General features: G+C 37.6%; 3 protein-coding genes across 3 annotated transcripts; 2 read left to right on the top strand and 1 right to left on the bottom strand.

The window, feature by feature from the left end:
- The first annotated feature begins 2,205 nt into the window (after nt 1–2,205).
- On the top strand, nt 2,206–4,980 carry LOC137722619 (subtilisin-like protease SBT3.11). The gene is made up of 3 exons (XM_068461666.1): nt 2,206–2,606; nt 2,706–2,803; nt 4,723–4,980. Exons 1-3 carry the CDS (start codon nt 2,398–2,400, stop codon nt 4,794–4,796), a joined length of 381 nt encoding a protein of 126 aa, XP_068317767.1. The 5' UTR covers nt 2,206–2,397; the 3' UTR covers nt 4,797–4,980.
- A 2,264-nt stretch (nt 4,981–7,244) lies between these two features.
- LOC137722610 (calcium-dependent protein kinase 4-like) lies at nt 7,245–11,191 on the top strand. The gene is made up of 7 exons (XM_068461654.1): nt 7,245–7,920; nt 8,705–8,848; nt 8,983–9,135; nt 9,250–9,365; nt 10,248–10,415; nt 10,556–10,780; nt 10,865–11,191. Exons 1-7 carry the CDS (start codon nt 7,398–7,400, stop codon nt 11,021–11,023), a joined length of 1,488 nt encoding a protein of 495 aa, XP_068317755.1. The 5' UTR covers nt 7,245–7,397; the 3' UTR covers nt 11,024–11,191.
- Nucleotides 11,192–11,942: 751 nt separating this feature from the next.
- On the bottom strand, nt 11,943–17,911 carry LOC137725936 (uncharacterized membrane protein At4g09580). Its single transcript, XM_068464782.1, has 4 exons — nt 17,356–17,911; nt 15,810–16,080; nt 15,558–15,728; nt 11,943–12,389 (listed from the first exon to the last, which is right to left on the bottom strand). The coding sequence occupies exons 1-4, from the start codon at nt 17,610–17,612 to the stop codon at nt 12,258–12,260; spliced, it is 831 nt and encodes a 276-aa protein (XP_068320883.1). The 5' UTR covers nt 17,613–17,911; the 3' UTR covers nt 11,943–12,257.
- Nucleotides 17,912–23,923: the final 6,012 nt, after the last annotated feature.

Below are 23,923 nucleotides of genomic sequence, written 5' to 3'. Positions count from 1 at the left end.
ACTATCCTCTACTAAATATACATTACATAATAATCTGTCCTGAAATTGAGTAGGCTATAAGCATGAGTTTACAAAAGAATAGCTACTATTCACAAACCCATTTTTACCTTCAACACAACCTTATTAATTTTTTGTCAGTGATCATCTTCAATTCATTTGATTCAAACAACCGAAAATTGAGAGGGGTGTGTGAGAAGTAAAAATGAGTGCATGGATAACAATACCCTTACAGAAAACCTCGCTGGGCTATAGCCCACCTTGGCCTTGTGGAAGGCTATGCCATTGAAAAAAATGTACGTTTAAGTTACACATCAGAATAAGCGTCGTTAGATCGAATACTCAAATAGTATCTAATGGCTCTTGTTTAACTTATGCCATCTTCAACCGAAGGAGGGCTAGAGGGCTTCCCTTAGTCCTATAGTCCTCCAACAAATTATATTTTAATGAACAGTGCCATGCCATATTTTATACTATCTCCAACCGAGTGGGCTAAAGAGCCATAGACCAAACATAGCCATGTGACAAAAAAACCATTTCCAACCGAGGGGGCCAAAGGGCCATAAGCCAAACATAATTTATTATTTTAATTGAATCAATATGATTACTTAAATTAAAAATTGCCATACTTCATTTTAAAACCTACAACTTAAATTTAAAGACTACAACAACTTAAATTTAAAAACTACAACTTAAAGATTAAAGACTACAACAACTTCAATTTAAAGACTATAATCATCATCTTCATCTGCCATTGTAAGAGTATAGTCGGATGTAAACAACTCTTGTTGGGCCATAATTTCCCTCTTTTTCCTATCAAAATATGCCTTACTCATTTGAGTGTAATCTAAAGTGTTCCCTTGCATGTTCCTATCATCCATCTCTTCTAGTATTTGTTTTGCCGGTTCTTCATACCTACGGTTCCTTTCTTCCGCGGCAAGGGCATTTTGCTCCGCCATTATTCGCAATGAGGACATCATTTCCTGTTGAAAGGCTAAATCATCCTTTGCCTTGCCCTTTTCCTTCAACTTTCGGGCTTTGTTTCGTCCTGTAGCCCTCGGTATGGAAGATTCACCCAGAGACAGATTTTCTACCTTTGTTTTTTGAATGGTAGAAGATCCTTGTTCATTCCCAACTGCATTTGAGGAAACATTTCTGAACAACAGTGTAGGACCAAATCTTTCTTGAGGTGGATCTTGAAATAACACTCACCCTTTACAAATTTTCCAACAACCGTGATGACTAAATGGTTTCGAGTTGTCCTCCATATATAATTCCTCCACTTGGCGTACCTAGAAAATATAATTACAAAATTAAAGGAAATTAATTTATGAAATTAAATGTAATATAATTAAATATTTAAAATAACTTGTGAAAACACTTACTTCGTCATAGTAATTGGCTCCGCTTTTATGTTTGCTTCCGGGCTTTACCACTGCTTGATGCCATTTATTCAAACTTGGATGAAGATGGTTTTTCCATCTTGAAGAACAACTCTCGTGGTTTTGGGAATTCGGTGGAATGGTGCCTTCGTAAAACTCATAGTACTTTTTGGACATACAAGTCCAAACACCCTCACTTGTTCGAGGACTCCCCTTCACACTATCTTCCAAGCCCCATCTATAAGCCCTGAAAAGAGCTTCATCTTTTTTTTAGGTCCAAGCCCAACATTTCATTGTAGATGTGGCCATTTGAAAATTATTGAAAAAATTTGAAGGAAAGATTATTAGAAGAGATAAGAGAATAGAATGTGAAGAATTGAAATAAAATGAGGTAAGATAGTATGGAATGGTGAAAATTATGTGAGAAATGGTGTAGGAATAGCTTAGGTATTTATAGGAAAAAAATTAGAATTTTTTTTTAATTTGTTTAAAAAGAAAAAATTCAAATGCAGTGGTAACCAGGTGTTAGCATGACGCTAGCTAGCATTGCATTCAAACAATTAGGTCGGCCCGGGGCTGGTTGGTTGCTCTTGGCCAACCAGTTGGCCTGTTTTTCCATTTTTGGCCCGATGGGGCCCACGAGTCGTTTGGCTTAGTCCTCGGTTGAAGACGGTTGTTGTGTTATTTCGAGCTATTTTTAACCTTAAAACCTTTTGGCCGGATCGGTTGGAGATAACCTTAGATGTGTAATTTTGAAGCGCATTGGAGAAAACTCAAGCAAAGGAAATAAAATAGAAGGTAAACAAAAAAAAGGGAAAGAAAGGATAAGGAAGAAGGTTCCATTTCCAACTTCCAAGGTGCAGGCCAAAGAGGCAAAGACAACTAGGCAAGGCAGAAAAGCCAAAGAAAGAGACGGAGTTACCAAACACACGCGGATATCTTAGCAGCTAAGTCATATCCTAAATTGCCATAAGGAATTTTCCCAAATTGAAATTGTGATTTAATTGTATAAAAAGGAATGATAAGCTCCAAGGCTTTCCTGTCTTCAATTTTGCTTCTGAATCTCATCATCTTCTCTGTATTCGCTATGGCCGACGAATCTGCTCCCAAATCCGTCGCTGCTGCTTCTTCCGAAACAGCGGTCCACATCATTTACACCGAGCGCCCTCTCGAAAATGAGGAGCCTGAGTCCTACCACATCCGAACCCTAGCCACCGTCCTCGGCAGGTTTCTCTCTCAATCCTTTATCTACTGTTTGTTTCCTGGGAAAACCAAAGAAAAATGAATTTGTGTGAATTTGTGATATGCATACATTTATACATACAGTGAGGAGGCAGCGAGGGAGGCTCTTGTATACAGTTACAAGACGGCTGCCAGTGGATTCTCCGCTAAGCTCACTCCTCAGCAGGTCGACCAAATTTCAAGTTAGTTCTCTCTCTCTCTCTCTCTCTCTCTCTCTCTCTCTCTCCTCCCCTTTTTTTTTGTAGTGTTGATGATGAAGGTTTTCCTAGCAAATGTTGTTTATCTATCCCATCCCTTGTACTCCTCTTTCACATGGTTAATATGAATGTTTCAAGCTTAAGGAGTCGATTTTTAAAGTTGATCTCTCAGTTCCCGGTAGCCTATCGATTCTTTCTACTGGGGAATAGGGTGTGTAGTGATTGATAGGTTAGCCTCTGTGGGTTTCTTTCAGCTTTGTTTTGGACCCCCGACCGCATCTGTTTCTACAGTTGTGGGTATTCTTTGCTTGTTTATTGTTATCACTTTCTGGCATGTTCAGAATCTTAGGACTAATTTGGTCTAGGAGATTGTAATGGAAAACCCTCTAATCCTACCATTTTGGGGAGGATTGGGACCGATAAGTTTTCTTCTTGAGTAATCCCTCTGCTACGTTTAAGTTGGTCACTATTTTTTCATTTCTTCCTTCAATATACTTTGAAAAGAATTTCTTATCCATTCCAATTCAATGCTCTAGACCAAACAAGGCCTTAAAGTTTCAGTTTTGCTCACACTACTGGGTCCTTATTCCATGTGGACTTTAACCCTATGTTTAGACCAAAGTCCCAAGGAACATTGACTAAATTGTTAAAAATGCACTACGAGAACACTACTAGTGAACTAGTCAAACACCACAAAGCTACTACTAAAACACTACAAATGCGCTACAAAGACACTTAACAGGGGGCTTTCAAAATGACCTTTCATGGAGTCATTTGAGCAATCTCTCAAATGTATTGATTATATCTAGTCATCTTTTAGTCCCTCCTCTAATTTTTGTCGTGCATTCCTGACAAATTTAGCCTAGGTTCCATGAAACTTCAAAGTCCCTCACACACTCCAAAGTTTCACGCCCGTGAAATTCATAATATGCTAAATTTGACATACCCAAACTTGAGGAAATAAAATAAATAGAACCTCAAATCATGTTTTTACTGTTTGTCATTGGTTATATAATCTCTATAATCCTCTTATCCTGTTGTTGATTAAGAGTCTTTGTGGTTCTAACTTCTAAACAATTCAAAGTTAGCTTATGTAATTTTTTATATGTTATCTTTATAAAAGAAGTTTTATACTACTATTGTTGCCCCTACGAGTGTCCAATTGGTAAAACACCTACTGTTTCCTTGTTGATTCACATTATTAGAGTTTACTTTTGCTTAACTTAGGCTGTACAATGCTTCTTGGTCATGCTCAGTACTGATGGCTGGCACTGTATCCCTTTTCTTGTTGTTGTCGTTGTTTTTGTTGGGTATTATTACCATTAAACACATGACAAATGTTGCATAGGCTTTCATATTGTAAAGTGTCATGGCATTTTGTTTATGTCTCTAGGCTGGCATTGATATGAATTCGCTTTTCACATTTTAGGTCAAATTTGGTATTTCATCTATTTACTATGGCAGATGATGAATGTATATGAGTAATTTGTTGATTGATGCTAGGAAAACTTTAAGGCATGTGCATTGCAAAAGTGAGTTGAAGTCGTTTCTCCTTCAAAAAATAAACAGAAAACAAAAGGGAAAGAACCTTTTTTCTTTGAACAAACGATATTATCTACACTAAGGGGGTAATGAAGTGGGCTAAGCCTCACAATGGGCTAGCAATAATGTGGTTCAAATTTGTACTTGGCGAGAATCGACCCTAAGACCTCTCATTTACAAGTGAAGAGGAAAACCATTTTAGACAAAGCCATTTCTCAATTATGCACACTTTTAGGCGTTTTACTGACTATTGAATTACAGCAATAGATCTTTTATGCAAGTTATGAGTCCGGTAAACTAGCCAGTTTTGGATTCTTAGAAATAAATACTCAATTTTTTTGTTGTCTACTCGATATTGGCAGAGCTACCTGGGGTCCTTCAGGTTGTACCAAGCAGGACACTCCAGCTACACTCAGGACCGGGAAAGCTGCAGTAGAGGAACTGAACTCCATACATAAGAACATGTTTTAAACTCAAGTATCCACCTTGGTGTATAAGACAACAAACTTGTTTACTCTTGGCATGCCGTGAATCTTTGCGTAATAAGGTTCATAATAAAAGTTTAAGATTGCCGTACTTATGTAACTTTGATACGTTGTATATATAGATTTCGAAGATTATTAATTCCCAGTTAAGTTGCAGAGGTAGTAATTTGAGCGTATGTCTGGTTCCTTAGGAAAATATGAGATATGTTCCAAAGATGATTTGTAAGGTTGCAGTGCGGATTACAAACATCAGGCCCTGGCTCTAAGTTTTTAGTTTAATTTGAGAAGGCTTTGGGTCAATCATCGTTGGGGGCAGGGTAGGATTCAGATGAAGTGATGGAAAAATATCGAAGTAGACGAAAAGCAGCTGTGGTATTGTGTTATTGAACTGGATGCCAGGTGTAGCCGGTCCATCTAAGTTGCTCTCAATTTATTCGGAAGAGGTTTAGCCTAGGTGATGATGTCATTATTCAACACCAAGATGCCAATGTGTCATTATTCAATGGAAAGAAGCTCAACCAAACCTTAACCCAACATTTCTAATCGGGCTTGGGTTGAGTTCGGATTCATGTGAGTTTATTCAGGTTCAGGTTTAAATTGAGTTCAAGCTTACTCGGTTTTTAGATTTGCTCATATAAAGGTCAATCTTGTAAAACATTATTGTATAAGATAAATTTCAAATTCTGAACCAAATAATATCAAAATGACTTAAAATTCAATTTTACACATCATCATCCATACAAAAGATAAACCAAATAGCATGTGATGTCATTGTAAAGTTGAAATTAAGTTACAAGACAATACCAAATTTTCAACCAAAAGAAATGTAAAAGCAACACTATCATTTATTGTTCAAATGAAAATCAAACAACAAACTTCAAGTATAGCCCTCCCAAACTTGCACCTAACTTATATATTATGAAGTGGGATGAGTAATATATGCATGAGCAATTCGGACTAGAAACTAGGTTGGGTTTGGTTCATTAGTGGGCAGAGCATCACCCAACTCAACCTAATAGTAATCGGGTTGAGGTTGGGTTGGGTTTGAACGAGTTTTTACTTTATTTTAATCGGCCTGATTGATTATGAAATCAGGTTGGACATGGATGAATTCGGGTTGACCCAACTCAAATTGCACCCGTACTTGGCATGCCACACTGTTTAATAAAAAATTGAATGAAGGTAAAAATTGGCAAATTGGCTAAAGAATTAGTTGAGGAGTAAACTGATAATTTGGTGATAGTTTAGAGGGTAAACAACAATTACTCCTTTTCAATTTACTCAAAAGAAAGTGTAATGTTTATTGGTATCACTGTGTAGTGACAATTCCTCATCACTTGTAAATGAAATATTCGACTTAAAGCTTGTGTACTTAATATAAATAGGTTAAAGAAGAAATCAAAGAACTTACAAATAGGGAAGGAAGGAAAAAGAATCATGTCAATTGGCCCCCAAGTTGTCATGAAGACCGTTTCCTTATCCTCTACTGAGGTTGAGTATAAGGCAATGGCAGACACTTTGTTATGAGGTCACATAATTGAGATTTTTATTGGAAGATTTACAGTTGACTTATTCAGGAGTTTCACGTTTATATTGTGGTAATCAAGCTGGTTTACATATAGCGGCAAATCTAGTTTTTAAAAAGAGGACACAACATAGTGAGATGGATTGCCATTTTATTCGAGACAAGATAATTGATGGCACGATTGCTACTCGACATAAAGCATCTTCGCAATAGCTAGGAGATGTTTTTACAAAGCCTTTGGCAAGGAGAAGTTCTTGGTTATGATACGCAAATTGGGAGTTCTCTACCTTCATTCTCCAACTTGAGATGGAGTGTTAAAAGCCTCTCCGCTCTCCTACAAAAGTAGTTTGAATCAACTTTCACAGAAATATGTTAAAGCAATTTCTATCCAACTTGAACGAGAGTGTTAATCAGGTTCATTGAACAATTAGGCTCATTAATTGTTTTACATAGATTTATTAACTCTTCTACATTAAGTTCATTATATAAAGGACTAAACGATACGTATGTATATTATTATACATTTGAGGATGAATGAAAGTTAAGTCGCGCCAAATACGTTTTTCTACAGTCGGATGTCAAGTTAATAGAGGAATTTTCTTCCTTTGTCGTATTTATGAATTGCTAACGTGGAGGGAACGAATGTGGGTTGAGGAGAGGAGAGAGAGAAGGCGCGCGCAACAAAGCCGAAGCTGAATACGGTTCGTTACACCACAAAACAAACAAATTTAACAAACTCACATCCTCTCCCTCTCTCCAATCTTACTTCCCCACCAAGAAACAAAATATTAATATAAATAATAATGATAAATAACAATTGAGGGAGAGTGGTCGTATAGTGCTCAACCATAATCCACAAGCACACAAGGAGAGAGAAAGAAGAGAGAGATATAGAAACAAACAGAAATAACAGTTTCAGAGGCGAAGGAGAAGCATGGAAAACGATCGAATCACAAATCAAAAATAAAAATAAAAAACTAAAAAAATCAGAAGAAATTCATCGTCATCGGAGAATCGAGTCGAAAGAATGAAGAAAGGATCGCATTCAGTATTGCCGTACGAAACGCCGCGGCTGAGAGACCATTACCTGATGGGCAAGAAATTGGGCCAAGGACAATTCGGCACCACCTACCTCTGCACCCACAAGCCCACCGGCGCCCACTACGCCTGCAAGTCCATCCCCAAGCGCAAGCTCCTCTGCCAGGAGGACTACGATGACGTCTGGAGGGAGATTCAGATCATGCACCACCTCTCCGAGCACCCCAGCGTCGTCCAGATCAAGGGCACCTACGAGGACTCCGTCTTCGTGCACCTTGTCATGGAGCTCTGCGCCGGCGGCGAGCTGTTTGATAGGATCGTCAAGAAGGGGCATTACAGCGAGAGGGAGGCGGCCAAGCTCATCAAGACCATCGTTGGGGTGGTGGAGGGCTGCCACTCCCTCGGCGTCATGCACCGCGATCTCAAGCCGGAGAATTTCTTGTTCGACACGCCTTCCGATGATGCCACGCTCAAAGCCACCGATTTCGGCTTGTCCGTCTTCTATAAGCCAGGTTCAGCTTCCTTCCTTTCATCTCCAGATCAGATCCACTTTTACCTGTTCTTTCTTTTTATTAGAATTGGAATTGGAAATGTTGGTCTGCCATCAATTTTGAGAATGTTTCTGATTATTTCTTCAACTCGTTAATTTTGCTGAATTAGATTTCTCGTGCCTTGTTGCGTACTCAATCTTTAGGGTTGCTTGATTTATACATCCATACTGTTATTGGTTATAGATTGTTTCTCTACTTAGTCTTGGATATGTTGAACAAACATAAACCCCGCTGCTCCGCCTACAAGGGAGAAGACAGGAGCTATTTCCCCGATATTGTATTTTTCTCCATGCCATATTTGAGGTTGCTAGATTTGTTTAGAAATTTCTTTCCTTTCAAGCCTGATTCTATATCGCATCGCTAGATTCAACAGTTTTAATGTCTTTTTGGTTCGAGATGGATGGCTCAACTGTCATGGTATTGATACCATAAGAAGGTATCTACGTTTTATTCAGTATACCAATTAATTCAGTCATTCCCGTGAGCGAAATTACTCATCAATCTCTATGTCTAAGACAGTCCATCTACATAAACACAATTTCGAATGTATTACTTTGCCAGAATAAGGCTTTTTTTTTTTCTTTTTGGTTTTCAAACTGGTATACAATTGATGCCATCACTATCCTGTATCAAATGCGGCTCTGCTTTGTGTTTTTCTCTTTCTCCTCGTTGAAGCTTGAATGGTGTTTTTATCATGCATAAAGATGGTTGGTTAAATATTCTGCTCTACCTTTTCTTGTTTCAGGACAATATTTCTATGACATAGTTGGGAGTCCCTATTATGTTGCACCTGAGGTGTTGTCCAAGATTTATGGACCCGAAGTGGATGTATGGAGTGCTGGTGTGATACTTTACATCCTCCTAAGCGGGGTTCCTCCTTTTTGGGCAGGTAGTGATCCTCTACAGTTACAATCTCTCACACTCTGGACTATCACACCATTATCAGTGAGGCATACCTTTACTATTACGTTTGATTGTTTTGCTATATCGTGAGTTGATTAATTTTTCAATATGTATCTGCAGAAACTGAATCAGGCATCTTCAGACAGATTTTACATGGCAAAATAGATTTTGAATCTGAGCCGTGGCCTAATATTTCAGAAAGTGCAAAAGATCTCATGTATAAGATGCTTGAGAGGCATCCGAAGAAAAGAATCTCTGCCCATGAAGTCCTATGTGAGTGGTTTAATACCTACTTTACAATGCCAATTAAGTTTTATGTGATAGTTGCATAGATAAGGTTATATCCAAAATGCTAGCTGCGTTGAACTCTAAAATGGATCGTTTCAGGTCACCCCTGGATTGTAGACGACAGAGTTGCCCCAGATAAACCACTAGATTCTGCGGTTCTGTCCCGCCTCAAGCAGTTCTCAGCAATGAATAAACTTAAGAAGATGGCACTCCGTGTATGTCTTGCAAATGTTTAACCATTATCATCTTTTTATAGATCGATCATTCTATTTCATTTTACGCAGCACCCTGGCAGTAATTGGTAAATTCATTTATCATCCAATATGAGAGTTACACTCCAATCTCTTTCAAGGCTATTTCTGAGATAACAAATAATTACATAACTTTAGTAACCAGTAGTTTTTAAAATGGAAGTAATACGATACGGGATGGAACTTGGGAGTTCATTTCACCTTCAAAACGTTGTCTGTAACCAAGAAACACAGTTTTTATAGTTTCCAGATCGAAACTCCATTTATGCATTGCATTCATCTTTGAACGGAGTTGAAAAATCTATAGCATACCAAATTTTACTGCAGAATAATTCTTATGCAACCAATGGAATGTTTGTTTGCCAATGATCAAGAAATGTTTGTTTGCAGTGTACATTGTATTATATAACGGTTGGTCTAAGCAGAAATATCGTTTTTGATTCGTTCAAAACTTGTCACTTTCCTTGTAATACACATGTTTTTATCATATATTTTTCGTATCAACTTCACAAGATGAGTGTATGCTGTGACTTGTGAGAGTATTTGTTGTTGTAATAAAGGTTTTGAGACGTGAGAGTGAGGGAAGACCTCTCATTTACTGTTCAATTCTCTAACCACTAAATATGCAACTTCTGGCCATAGTGAAGTTGGCAGACACTAACGATTTATATATCTCAATCAGTTATGGTTAAGGTAAAGTTCTAACCAGAACGTCTGGAGTTTTCACTCAATTATCTCTGATATTTCTGATGACAGCGATTTGTTGCTTCTTCTACTGTGCCCACTTTTTTGTTTTGGTGATGGTGTAATGTGTATCACTGTGACATTCTTGTTTTCTTTGCGCAGGTGATAGCGGAAAGACTGTCAGAAGAAGAGATTGGTGGTTTAAAAGAGCTGTTCAAAATGATTGACACAGATAGCAGCGGGACAATAACATTTGAGGAACTTAAAGAAGGATTGAAAAAAGTGGGCTCGGAGCTAATGGAGTCTGAAATCAAGTCTCTTATGGAAGCAGTTAATAGATTGATCCCCATAAACTGTGGCTACTTACTACGAAGTTTTAATATCCTTCCATTTAAGTTTTTAATAGATCTTCAACGCTATAAACACGAATGACCCTCACAAAATCATTTTTGCTTCGGCAATGTTGGCAGGCTGATATAGACAACAGCGGAACAATAGACTATGGCGAATTTCTTGCTGCTACCTTGCACTTAAACAAGATGGAAAGAGAAGAGAATTTGATTGCAGCCTTTTCCTTTTTTGACAAAGATGGTAGTGGATATATTACAGTGGACGAGCTTCAACAGGCTTGCAAGGAGTTTGGTCTAGGTGACGTTCATCTGGATGAAATTGTCAAAGAGATTGATGAAGACAATGTAAGTGTTTCGTTTCATTTTTTTTATTTCGATGAGAATTAATATTGTTCAAGTTTCGGAAGCCTAAATGCATAAGTTTGGCAGGATGGGCGTATCGATTATGGGGAGTTTGCTGCAATGATGAGGAAGGGGGGTGATGGAGGAATTGGGAGGAGCAGAACCATGAGAAACAATTTGAACTTTAATTTGGGTGACGCTTTCGGAATAAAAGATCAGTCTACGTCTTCGTCTGCTGGAGAATGAGATAGTAACAGAGAAATGCAATTTCTTGTAAGCATTCAATTTGTAAAAGGAACTGATGAATAGCTTACGTTTCTTAATCTTGTGCTGCCTGATTAATTCCAAGGGTTTTGCTTTGTATGTATACAAAGTGGCCTTGTTAGAGCTTAATACGGGGTAATCTCATTGCTAATTGTCTTTTGGAGAGAAAAATTTGACTTGTTTTGGTTTTTTTCTCTTTAAAAAGGGGGACAACTGGTGGCAAGTCACGGTTATCCACCCTTTCCGGGGGTCGGGAAAACTCACAGGGCATTTCAGCCTCCCTTGGCCACAATGAACCTACTGTAGAAGAGTCAACAAACCTATGTATAGGATTTAATGAGCCTAATTGTTCAATGAACCTAATTAACTCCCCCCTCAAGTTGTTTTAACAGCTTTTTGTGAAAGATGGCTCAAGCCGCTTTTGTAGGAGAATCATTAACATAGAGTTCTGGGAAAGATTGCTCAAGCAACTTTTGTAGAAGAATCTTTTAACGCTATTTTCTGAAGATTGATGTTTTGTGAAGTTTTTAAACCCAAAATGTTCTTTCATCTTTAAACGCTGTTGTTTGAACCGCAGACGACCTTTCCAACATAGGTGACTTTGGCAGGAGGTCAACAATGTCCGATAGTAAATAATTAGCCAACGATCCAAAGCAATCCTGGCAAGTACGTATGAGGAAACTCGTCCCACTGCTGTATACAAAAATTTCTCCAATCCCATTTGAATCACAATTTCCTTAATATTTAACCATTTCAATTTCCACATATCATCCTCATTGCATTCAGTTACAACTTAAAAACGTATAAATCAACACTTTTTCAAACTTCCACTGGACCTGAAATGGTTAACCATATAGAAAAGTATAGCAGTTCCAACTAACAAAAAGGGCAACCGCATTGGAAAAAAAATATGAGATTTGCTATATATTTGTAAACCATGTTACAAGGACTATCAATGTTACATGAGCCTAAAGCAATGATAAATTCATAAATATTTTCGCACAGCAACTTTCGAAACATCATTTTTAACTCTGTAACAATACATTACCTAGTAAAGAATGCTTTGAAGAGCCTATATCGAAAAACAGACACTCCCTTCTGGGTCCTGGAAAAATTAAGCTTCACCGTATTGTAACATTTGCACTATTTAGCTGTCAGACTACATGAGCCGCCTTCTGGACAGAAGTATGGAATGGAGTCCTCAACACCTGAACTTTCATTCATAGATTCGCTTCCTCTTCAAAACGGTTGGAAGTATAATCACAGAACCAATGAGGAAAAGCACAAACAGAGTTTTAAAATCATAGAGATCCTTGACGGACTTGAGATCTCCCAGAGCAAGGCCAGCCTGGAAAAACAAAATGAGCAGCTATCGATTACTACAACGAAAACATTTCAAGAAAAGCTGTCATGCGTTAAATTGAAAAACAGATTTCTGACAGTCCAAGATGTTCGGTTGTAACCAAACGGTTAAAATATGACCTGCATTAATTAGGATGTCAACTACACTATAAACCAATGGGATCAGATGTTCCGTTTATGTGTATCTTGATTTGGTCACAATTGTGATGCCTTTTCTATGTGCAACAAAGCTCTATTTTATTATTATAATAAACGCAGCAAACAAAGTGACCATACAACAAGGTACACAAGTTAGCATGATGAAAATCAATTTAATTCATCATATTTTTATTTGGACAGGGACAACACATAAATACATGTAAGAAAGCAATTCTAAGTAGATATATACTTGATGTTTATCTAAAAGCTCTCTTCAAACATATTGACAATATTGTTAGTCAAGTTATTAAATTCTATAGCTGTCGGGTGAAAAAACACAAACCATCATGATAGGTCCAACAGAAACATCCGCTGCAATCTAACTGAATAAGGTTTAATTATCATGGCCTATCTCACATGGAGTACGAGTAGCGTATATCCAAGCTATAAAGGATATGTATGATGGAGCAAGGACTGCCATAAGAATTCATGAAGGACAAACCGAAAGCTTCCCCATAACAGTAGGGTTATGTCAAGGCTTATCTTTAAGTCCTTATCTTTTTGCATTGGTAATGGATGAGTTAACGGGACATATTCCAAATGATATTCCTTGGTGTATGCTTTTTGCAGACGATATAGTGTTGATAGATGAAACTCAGGAAAGAGTAAATGCGAAGCTTAACCTTTGGAGAGAAGTGTTGAAATTTAAAGGTCTTCGCCTAAGTTGGTCAAAGACAGAGTATATGGAGTGCAAGTTCAGTGCAAACGGAGGCTCAAATGAGTTAGGGGTGAGGATTGGAGATCAGGAAGTACCAAAGAGCGACCGCATTCGCTACCTAGGATCTATCTTGCAAAAGAACGAAGAGTTGGATGGGGACCTCAACCATAGAATACAAGTTGGATGGATGAAGTAGAAGAGTGCATCCAGCGTGTTGTGTGACTGTCATATGCCACTGAAGCTCAAGGAAAAAATTTTATAGGACGGCAATACGGCCGGCAATGCTTTATGGCACGAAATGTTGGGCGGTGAGCATCAACACGTACATAAAATAGATGCAGCAGAGATGAGAATGCTTCGTTGGATGTATGGGCACACGAGAAAGGATAAGATTAGGAATGAGGACATCCGAGGTAAAGTAGGAGTAGCCGAAATTGAAGGAAAGATGAGAGAAAATTGTTTACGGTGGTTTGGACATGTGAAACGAAGGCCTACTGACGCTCTAGTTAGAAGATGTGATTACAGACAAAGGTTCAAGGCCGCAGGGGTAGAGGAAGACCTAGAAGGACTTTGGAAGAGACTTTAAGAAGAGACTTAAGAGTACTTGGATCTAACGGATGACATGACACAGAACCGAGCACAGTGGTGTTCTAGGATTCATATAGCTGACCCCATTTAGTGGGAAAAGGCTTTGTTGTTGTTGTTGTTGCCTATCTCACATGGACAAATCAACCTCCAAACATAGCAAGTCCTGCATCTAATTATACAGCACGGGGAACATGACAATAACAACTTTACTGATACCCCTTAATTCATCCCAACGATATAAAAATTTCTATTCACTTTATGTTTACTATAAATTAGTCAATTTGTTTATCTTTATGATTTATTGTATTCAAAAATAAATAATTTTGACACCATGAGGTAGGTCTAGAACTTTTCCAACCAAAAGAAAAGGCCTATAAAATTTGCAAATTTCATGAAAGACTTAGATCCAGATTTAGGTATTGATTGACGACATCATGAGCATCTGCAAGAAGCTTGAAGGCCTCGATCAATATAATATCAAATTATTGCAAGAGCTTGCTTATAGGAGAGTTTACCACACTATAAGCTTAGACTGGCTAGATAGCCTAGTACTTTGACTAAAACTAGTTCACTTATATCTTGGACCCTAGGAGTAAGGGGGACTCCCAAGTAAATGGGAGTTGGACAAGACACGTTGTCAAAAGAGAAGAACCAAAACCAGAACTTTTCTGGAATGGAGGTCAACCAACATAGTTGGTCGATTTCTTCAGTGGCTCAATCACCTGACCTCCCAGCAGGCTACCTTAGCCAACAGTTGGCTGTAGACCTTACAATTTAATAATCCCACGCAACTGTGAATCAGACTTCAGATTAAAGATAAGACAACAAAACACATATCTACTAAGTTTCTTCTGCAATCCACTGGTGTTACCCTCTGTTTTCCAGACTCCAAAATCTGAGAAATATAATTTTATTAAAAAGCTAAAATTGCTGCAAAACTTAGTAAACCAGAGGTCCACCCATTATATGATACAACCCTAAAACCAAATCCATAAATACAACTCTAGCATTGCAATACAACTCTAAAAACTATCCTATAGCAGCTCCCCCTTCTAATAAAATTAAAGAATATGCAAGATCTCTAAAGGTTGGAGAAAGCAAGAAACCACAGTACAGATACTACAAGGAAGTTAAGCTCATACGATTACCCAGGAAAGCAATAATACATAGAACACCCAAAACCTAACCTTTTTTTCCCCAAGGATTCTATTGCAGATCCCCATTATACTCCCTAAAGAAGCCACAGCCAAACTCCACACATGTTCTTATATTTCTGTCCAACCACATTACCCAAGAGATAGTTAAAAGAGGGGAATTCCACAGAATTCTGTCCCTTTACCGCCAAAAACATCCTTTTGACAAAAAATGTTTGAACGTAACTCAAAAATAATAACCCAATCGACCCATGCTTCTCTGACCAATCCCCACCACAGCGTCAATGATTATGGATTATTGCCTCTAAATATGACATACTTCAAGGCCTTCAAGTCCAAAACCTCCTAAAGCATAACAAAACAATGAAGTAAAATGCTGCCCAGAACTAATCTAAGTAGCGTGGACTGTTTAACTATTTTATTGGACAAATTCATTACTAAAAAGTATAGCAAGCCCCATATACAGACACCAAAACAACCAGATAGTAAGATGAGAAAGTTCCATTTATTCTATAGAAAATAGAATTTCGTCATTTGATGAGTAGAAAGAACTTACCCTGACTGTGATATAAGATGCTGGAATAAGACCAACAAAAGTCGCCAGAAAGAAAATATGAAACGGTATATCAACAATTGGAGATGCCAAGTTGATGAAAAGGTTCGGCAAGGTTGGAGTTATCCTAAGAAAAAGCATGTAATTTAGCAGCTTTTCCCTACGCTTTGCAATCTGGGTGCACAAAATTTAAGGTTAAAGTAGTGGAAGAACGATAGCAGAATTGACCAAATTTAACAAAGCAATAAGAAGTACCTCTGCCTGAAAAAATCTCAACCTTTCTGGCCACAACCAACTAACTAAAGGCCTTCCAATTAACTTAGACAAAAAGAAGCAGGATGATGCTCCAGCTGTAGCATTGCAGACAACCAAGATAAGGCCTCTGATTACGCCAAAAAGAGCTCCAGCTAGCAATGACATAAAAATTGTCCCAGGAATCATAAAAGTCTGCATGAAGATGTAAGTAGAGCAGTAACCAAGAATAAATTGTGCTGGATAATCATTGGCATATGTTGCCAGATTGTCTCTGCAAAAGATTATAAAAAATATTAAAAAATCAAAACAAGCATTCAGGGGAAATGACTAATGTTAAATGGGGACCATAGAGGCCACAGTACTGGATAAAAGAGACAGACAAAAGTGAAAACATGACATCACTTCAAGGCATAGGCCAAAACTGTGTCAGTCTCTCTGATGGTGTGTCATGCGAAAAAATGATGTGGACTATACGTATCATTAGCAGATGCATCCCCCAGTTGCTTCTAGGATTTGGAAGCGGCTGTTTGAAATGAATGACTTCCCTTCAGTTCTCCTCCAAATGTTGGAAACTTAAGTCACGAGATAGGGTCTTAGTAAGTGAGCATGAACATTTTGGAAATGTGTTCTCTTGGTCACACATAGGGTTCTCTACGAATGGAAAGAAAGCCGAGGTTGTTCTAAAGGAGACAATGGAGAGATGAGATTTGAGATACTATTGACTTTCGGTTCAGGCTTCCATATCGCAATAGTTTGAAGAGAACATATTTTTCCCTTTTTCTTTTTGTAGTTGTGGTCATTGGGTTTTTATGTTCCTAAAGAACAGTCTTACACTGGTACCCTTATGGTTGATGCTCCATTTATGATTTCTTTCCTTTTGTTTAATTTGAGGACAGCTCATCATCTATGTACTTCACCTTTTCTATTAGGGAAAATTTGCATAAAAACTTGCAGAAATCAAAATTTTCAGCTTATGGATGAATTACTTATAACTTCAGGAGTTATAATAGGGAAGTTCAGGGCGGACATCTCACACCGAGCTTAAACTTTCTTTACAGAAACATTCACGTAAAACTTTCCACATTGAGTTATCGGGGGTAGGATAAATTCTTTCTGTCAAGTCTAAAATGCAAAATGGCAGTCTAAATGAAAGTTCTTTCTATATTCTCATTCTACCAAAGTCTTCAAGTATGAATGTGAACCAACATCCTAAACCGTGCGGAGGTGAATTAGATGACATAGTGACTAAAAATAAGCCCTATCGACGTTTGAATTCTACTTGTTTCATAATTTTTTTTCGAATTCCAAATCAACTGAACATATGTGACACTATCTTATGCAAATCAGAGAAAGCGAAAAGCAACTCAGATGTTAATCCAAAGGTACAATAACAAGCAGCCCACATAATCATATCTTACGCAATTATCAAATTAATCTTAACAAAATCTCAATAACCCATCACAACATAACTAGATTATCATATATTTCCAAAAATATAAACAAATCCAAATGATAATTTGATTGAATCGTGGAATGAGGGACGTACTTGAGCAAGCGAAGATCGGCGACGGAGCGCGGCAGCTTGAGTTTACCGTACTCGGCGGCAGGCATGGTCAAGTAGACGCAGCAGAGACCGGTAGAGAAGACCAAGAAAACGCCGAGTGCCGCTGCGAATTCCCACCGCGACAGCGGAAACCTATCGGACTTGGGCCTCTTGCCGGTGGACCAATCGTCCTCCTTGGGATTCTCCTCGTCCATAGGCAGCCTCCCGGCGTCCCCCGTCAGATTTCTCGGAGCCGCCATGTACGGATTGCACCAGCACCGACAGGAAGATGATAAGGGGCCACTTCAATAATAACACTCATTCATCGACAAATTTTGCGTCTTCGTTTCGTTGTCAAGAAAGTCGAACTGAGTTTTTAGAATGCGACCCACATCAATCAAATCCGAGACAGACACATGTTGCGGATCAAATTCTTCGATTCAAATTTGGGAATTGAAAGATGGAGATTCAATTCTTCTGTATTGGTGTTCAAAAATCAGATTCAGTTTAGGTTGACAAGCAACTAAAATAATGGCAAGCGAATGAAAAATGAAATTGGCTTTTTTTAGCCAAAACGATTGTTCAACTTGCAATCAAAATTTATAAAAATAGTTATTGGTCCAAAGCCTATTATGAACATTAACGATTTAATATTTTATTTATTTTCTTTGGGCCAATTATCCTACAACTAGACATTTGGTGATGGATTATTGCATCTTTAGAATTCTCTGATTTCATATAAAAAAAAAAAGTAAGAAAAAGAAACAATACAACAATAATATGTCTACGACAATTGTACAACAAAAAGCTCATAAAGCTCTCTAGAGTAACATGCCCATAGGCACCAAACATATAGTTCTCGAAATAATATAAGAAAAGATATAGGGATAACCTAATCACTTTAAGCTAACTCACTTCTGACTACAACCCCAAAAGCTCTTCGTATCTACACAGACTTGTCTCCTGCATAATTGCCCCTACATTGTAAAAGTGGTGCACCTGGCAAGGCAACAACCTGGATAAGATGCGAAGCTTGGGTGGCAATAATTCAAGGTATATGACAATCATAACACATGTCCACCGATCATAGTTTAAAAACATCATTATTCATGAAATCATATTTTATAACATCATAAATAATTTGCTCGAAATTCCGAAAGAATCACTCAAACATGCATCGACTTTTCTAAACCAAACCACAAAGGTTCTCAAATCTCTAGTTCATAAATACTTAGAAAACTCAAGCTAGAGTGACATAGTTCAGCTGAAGCCTACAACTTCACAAGTTCCATATTCTAAACCAACTCAAAGAAACCGAAATGAAGTGGGACCCTTGAACCAACTTAACGGAAACCAGCGAATGCAGGGTTTTGGACCAACTCAATGAAAGTAAACAAGAGATAGGATTCCAGACCACTCAAAAAACTCCAACATAGATAGGTTCCAAACCACTTAACAAAACAAAGCAGGAAATACGATTGCGGACCACTCAACGAAATCCAAGCGGATGAGGGTTCTAGACTACTTAATGAAACCAAATAGGAAGAGAGATTTCAGACCACTCAACGAAATCTGAACTGAACACAATTCCGGACCACTCAACAAAACCGCGTAAAAGAAGGATTCTGGACCACTCAACGAAATCCAGATGAAGGCACAGTTCTGGACAATTCAACGAAACCTGGTTCTAGAGAACTCAACAAAACTGAGTAGAATTCTAAAACTTAGTTTAGAATGGCTCAAGAAACGAACCATGACATACTTTCGATGCGATAACTCCCCATGACAATGGGTCAATGGTCATCTACTAGCCTTCATGTTTCACAAACATTTCAATTATGCATGTCAAATCACATTTCATAAAAATAAATTGACAACTAAATTTAAAAGCAATAATTTAGTATAGAACACATTCTGTAAAGCAATGCCATATCCATTAAGTATATAAGTATGGCAATTTTCAAGGAAATAACCATACTACATATATTAAAGTCACTCACTTGGAGTCTACAATAAAACACCCTAGAACAACGATCAAGGTGCTCACGTACTATTGCCACCTCGAACAAAGCACAAGTCATGTCTTATAATTCTAGTGATAAAACACAGAATTCTATCTTGTACACGTCCTCTACAACAATCTAGATGATTCGGGACAGGTTGACCAAAAGTCAACCTTCGGTCAAAGGTAAATGGTAGAGTCAACAACTCTACGTCATTCAATTCGGAAGATTTGCATATCATATTTCCTATCTATAACTTCCTAGGGGTCTACTTAAGCTTCCACAACAACATACTAACAATTCATGACAATCTGATGGTTAGAACCACCCTAATTGCAAGTTTTTGTGCCAACCAACTAAGAAACTAGATTAAAATTGTGGAATTAATGGATGCCAAAAATGGAATATTTTGCTAAAAATTAACGGAAAACTAACTCCAAACCTGTTGGCATTCTAGAATATTTTTTTACTGTTAACGGAATATTCTTCTTCTTCATCCTTCCTTAGGTCGCCGGCACCTTAGCTGGAATTTATGGAAAAAACTTTATATAGCGATAACTTGTTCAATTCTTAATCAAATTCAATGATCCTTTTGTCAAAATGAAGCTAGAGAAGAGGAGAACAAGTTTATACCTATTTAGAATCCGAAAGATGGCTAGAAATGGCCTAAAATTCATCTAGAAGTCTCAGCCTAAAACCAACGTCCTAGGTTTCCTTCGAAACTAAGTAGGGCCGAGTTCAGGTTGCTTGAACTTGAGTCTAAGGAGAATGGGTAGTCCTCTAATGGCCTTAGGACCATCCAAAAGGACGAGATGTGCTTGAAAAACTAGTCATAAAACCTTGTCTTATCAGAGTGCCTAGGACATCAGCCCGTAGTCCTTTTCTCACAATCTGAAGCTTATCTTTGAGCTCGTGAAGAGAAGGATATTTTTTTTGGTCATGGTTTGATGATCAATTCACTGAAAGATTAGAAGTGATGGTGGTGTGGCTCATGGTGCAAAGAAGATGAAGAAAAAGTGAGAGAAACTTAGGGGGGGGGAGAGAGAGAGAGAGAGAGAGAGAGAAAGAAAGGTCCTAAGTGTGGTCCCACTGGTCAGAAAATAAGGCTGGAAAACGACAAGGAAAATGTGCCCAATTCATGGTAAAAGCCTTGTAGAATCTTCGTTCTAACTCTAGATTTTGTTATGTTTGCGCTTATGTGTTTGTATCACATGTACTATCCAAACATGCAAAGAAATGAGGGAACACATGAAAGGAGCTTAAATGCCCACATAGAACTTTGCTTAGCCCAATAGGGGCTTTTTGTCTTTTTGCAAAATAAAAATAAATAAATAAATAAATGCCAAAACTAGGAAGGAGTCGTATCAACTACGAATACGAAATTTAAATAGTAAAATTTGGGAATGGAATTTCACATCCTTCTCCCCTTAAAAGGAGTTTAGTCCCCTAAACTCAACATACTTGTGCTTGCATCAAGCTTCGCCTCAACCTCCAAGGCGAAAAGTGCGCTAACTCTGGCCACTAACTAGAACCTCCATGTGATGTCCCAGCTTCACTACTCTGAGCACCTACTCCCTACTGACCTCTTTCAGGCTGTTTACTTCTTTGTCGGTCTAGTCCTATACTAAAGTTTGAAGGTGCTCTGAATGACCCACTATGACATAGAGGTTCATCTGAGGAACTGTTTGATCACCTCTTTAATGTGGGTAAAAAGCCTAACAAGTTATCAAGAAATTGTCTGATTAGTCTTCTTCACGAAGGAATACTCATCCTATCGAGTAATCAAGAAATTATCTTATCACCTCTTTAGTATGGTCAAGAAGCCCAACGAGTTTATCATGGGGTATATTGAATGCTTCAAGATTGAGAAAGCTAATATTGTCAACTGCGACAGAATGGTCGCGTGGATAACTTTCATACAAGAGCCAGCAAATCATCCATTCAGCAAAGACATCACCATGAACCTAAAATGGGCAGCGAAGGTGCCAGATTCTACCAAGAAGCAGGAGCCCTCCAAGAAAATGCTGGTAATAAATGATCTAACAAGGCAGGCGTAGTAAGTTTAGCAGATGACGTTAGGAAGACTCTCGATGACCCCAAATAGCAATTACTGCTTGAAGACCAAGCAAATAGCTTCAAATCTAACTTTTTGATAGACGAAGAATGGTGGAAGCAAGAAGATACCATACTTGTCATGCTTGGTCCTGATCGCTCCTTAAGGAAGGCTGCGACTTGTGGAATCAAATTAAAATAAACTTTGGGTTTTAATTAAAAAGGGTCCAAGTTATAAGCTCAAGTGGGCAAGTGGAAAAGTGTAGATCCATGGGACAAGGCCCATGATGTCAAAGCCCATAGAGGTGCGACAAGAGGATGCATAAATTCACAGGTGTTTTCTCATATATGCCTAATCAAATGCTAAGATTTGTCCCCTAGGAGACAAAACCCTAGCCGAAAGTTCTATAGTGTGTCGCCCAAAATATTGTTTCAAGTTAGTGATCTTGCTAGCACAATCGAATCTCTCACTTCATCACCCATCATTGGTGTATCAATATGGATACTCTTGGAGACTCAACATTGAAGAGCTTCTTGTGATGAATCATGAAGAGGAAGAACACAAGTACATGGATGATTACTACAAAGCAATGCACACATGCTAAGGATTCATCTAAGTTAATCTCTTCGCCATCATTTTTTGCTGCTTTATTGATTACAAGTAACCATATATGGAATTCGAATTACATATAACATGCTTATTTATTATTTCAACTCCGTATTTAATTATTCAACTTAAATAAATTCCAATTATATGGCCGAAAACCCAACACCATGTCTTCAGAGTAGAAATACCATAAGTCAAGCTATTAGTTACATGGAGTTTTAACTATAGAGACAAAACTTCGGCCATACCCTAATAGACTTGTTACTTAACCAAGCCAAAACTACAAACTGACATCATTTATAAAAAAAAACTTTAAACCGATTTTAGATCCTTAAAAATTAATTTCTGCAAGTTTATTTTGATAATTCATACACTCTGCAAGATTAGTTTTAAAATGTTATACACTTCTGCAAGATCAATTTTGAAAATCCAGCATTTTAGCAAGATCAATTTCAATACACAGTTGTTTAAAAAAAAAAAAAATCCAATTGTTGGATGGCATATCAATATATAAATTAGGCTTCACACTTTTTTTATTTGTTTTTATTTGGGTTCGTTTTTCCCAAAAACACTAGCACCAAATTATTAAAAATCCAATTGTTGCCTGGCATATCAAATGATTTTTTATTTATTTTTAATTGCTACCAGCTCTTAAGCACACCCATTCTCTGCCTTTTCTTACCATGGTGAAGTATAACATGCTTTTCTTTAGGACCACGAACACATTTGACTACCATTTGAATACCAAAATGAAATCTGATACCTAAAATAGAGAAAAAGCCATGTAAAGCCTACATTCACCTATTAAATAAACAATTACAAAAGGGATTAAATATACTTACAATACTTTGGACGATTCCCTTTATTTCGCACCTCCAGATGCATCTTCAACTCCCAAATCTTTTTATAATCTTACTGATTTTGTCGAATCTGCCATCAACTAACTATGAAATCGATAAAGGCAATATCATTTTCCCCCAAGTTTCAGTGAAGGCCCACCTTGCAAATCGCGTGAAAACCCTAGACTTCTAAACGACCACTCTGCAATTCTGCGACTGCACATGGTATATTGTGTGAAGGTCTTGCTTAATCACGTTTATGCTCTCAAAGGATTGTCACATGTTATACACATGCTTCCGTTTAACAAAAATTTGGATGGAATGTATGAAAGACTAACTGTAAGGGAAAATCAGCTAAAAAAATTAATTCAAATCCTTGATTTTTCAATAGAAAAGTTTAGGCGGAAAATTGAAAGCTAAGTGAAAATTTAGAAGGGAATTCGCAACTTACTCTTATTTTGAAATATGAGACTATTTAATTTTTTTAAAATAGTAATTATGTTGCAATCATATTTAGAATAGGAATATGATTGTGTAAATCATAGTGTATATAGGGATATCTTTGAATATTCCCTTTAGTAGTTAGTATCCTATTAGAGTTGTAATCCTAAAAGGGTAAGGATTTATCCTATCCTACTACTATAAATAAAGGCACAATAGGGTGATACAAACACATACCTCACAATTAAATCTCTCTCTTCTCTCTCTTATTGCCGCCTACCTCCCTCTCTCTATTCCCTTAGAATAGTTCAATCAAATAGGTCTTTAACACGTTATCAGCACGCTATTGCTAGAAGTTAAGGAACTGAAGGATTGTAGGATGAGGTTTCTTTCTACAAAATTCAAAGGCTTTTATTTATTTTCTGCCAATTAGGTACGCTTAAAATAAAGGAAGATATTTGAAACGTCCACGAAGCACGAAAACATTCCCTTTGATGCATGAACCCCCTATATTTATATTTTCCTCCCGATATATATATATATATATATATATATATATGTTTCAAGCCTTACGCAATTATATTGCTATGTGGAATTTGTGAGTCAAAGCATATAAATAAATTAGAAGC

The sequence above is a fragment of the Pyrus communis genome, chromosome 2, assembly GCF_963583255.1.
Source record: "Pyrus communis chromosome 2, drPyrComm1.1, whole genome shotgun sequence".
NCBI classification, from domain to species: Eukaryota; Viridiplantae; Streptophyta; class Magnoliopsida; order Rosales; family Rosaceae; genus Pyrus; species Pyrus communis.
Note: the sequence above shows the minus strand (reverse complement) of the source record. Positions and strands in the feature narration are given on the sequence as shown.

Excerpts from the sequence above, each read along its gene's own strand:
- LOC137722619 (XM_068461666.1), top strand. The coding sequence starts at position 2,398 with ATGATAAGCTCCAAGGCTTTCCTGTCTTCAATTTTGCTTCTGAATCTC. Across the intron at positions 2,607-2,705 it reads CTAGCCACCGTCCTCGGCAG|TGAGGAGGCAGCGAGGGAGG; the intron begins GTTTCTCTCTCA and ends TTATACATACAG. Across the intron at positions 2,804-4,722 it reads GCAGGTCGACCAAATTTCAA|AGCTACCTGGGGTCCTTCAG; the intron begins GTTAGTTCTCTC and ends CGATATTGGCAG.
- LOC137722610 (XM_068461654.1), top strand. The coding sequence starts at position 7,398 with ATGAAGAAAGGATCGCATTCAGTATTGCCGTACGAAACGCCGCGGCTG. Across the intron at positions 9,136-9,249 it reads CTCTGCCCATGAAGTCCTAT|GTCACCCCTGGATTGTAGAC; the intron begins GTGAGTGGTTTA and ends GGATCGTTTCAG. Across the intron at positions 9,366-10,247 it reads TTAAGAAGATGGCACTCCGT|GTGATAGCGGAAAGACTGTC; the intron begins GTATGTCTTGCA and ends TTCTTTGCGCAG.
- LOC137725936 (XM_068464782.1), bottom strand. The coding sequence starts at position 17,612 with ATGGCGGCTCCGAGAAATCTGACGGGGGACGCCGGGAGGCTGCCTATG. Across the intron at positions 16,081-17,355 it reads GCCGATCTTCGCTTGCTCAA|AGACAATCTGGCAACATATG; the intron begins GTACGTCCCTCA and ends AATCTTTTGCAG. Across the intron at positions 15,729-15,809 it reads TGAGATTTTTTCAGGCAGAG|ATTGCAAAGCGTAGGGAAAA; the intron begins GTACTTCTTATT and ends TTGTGCACCCAG.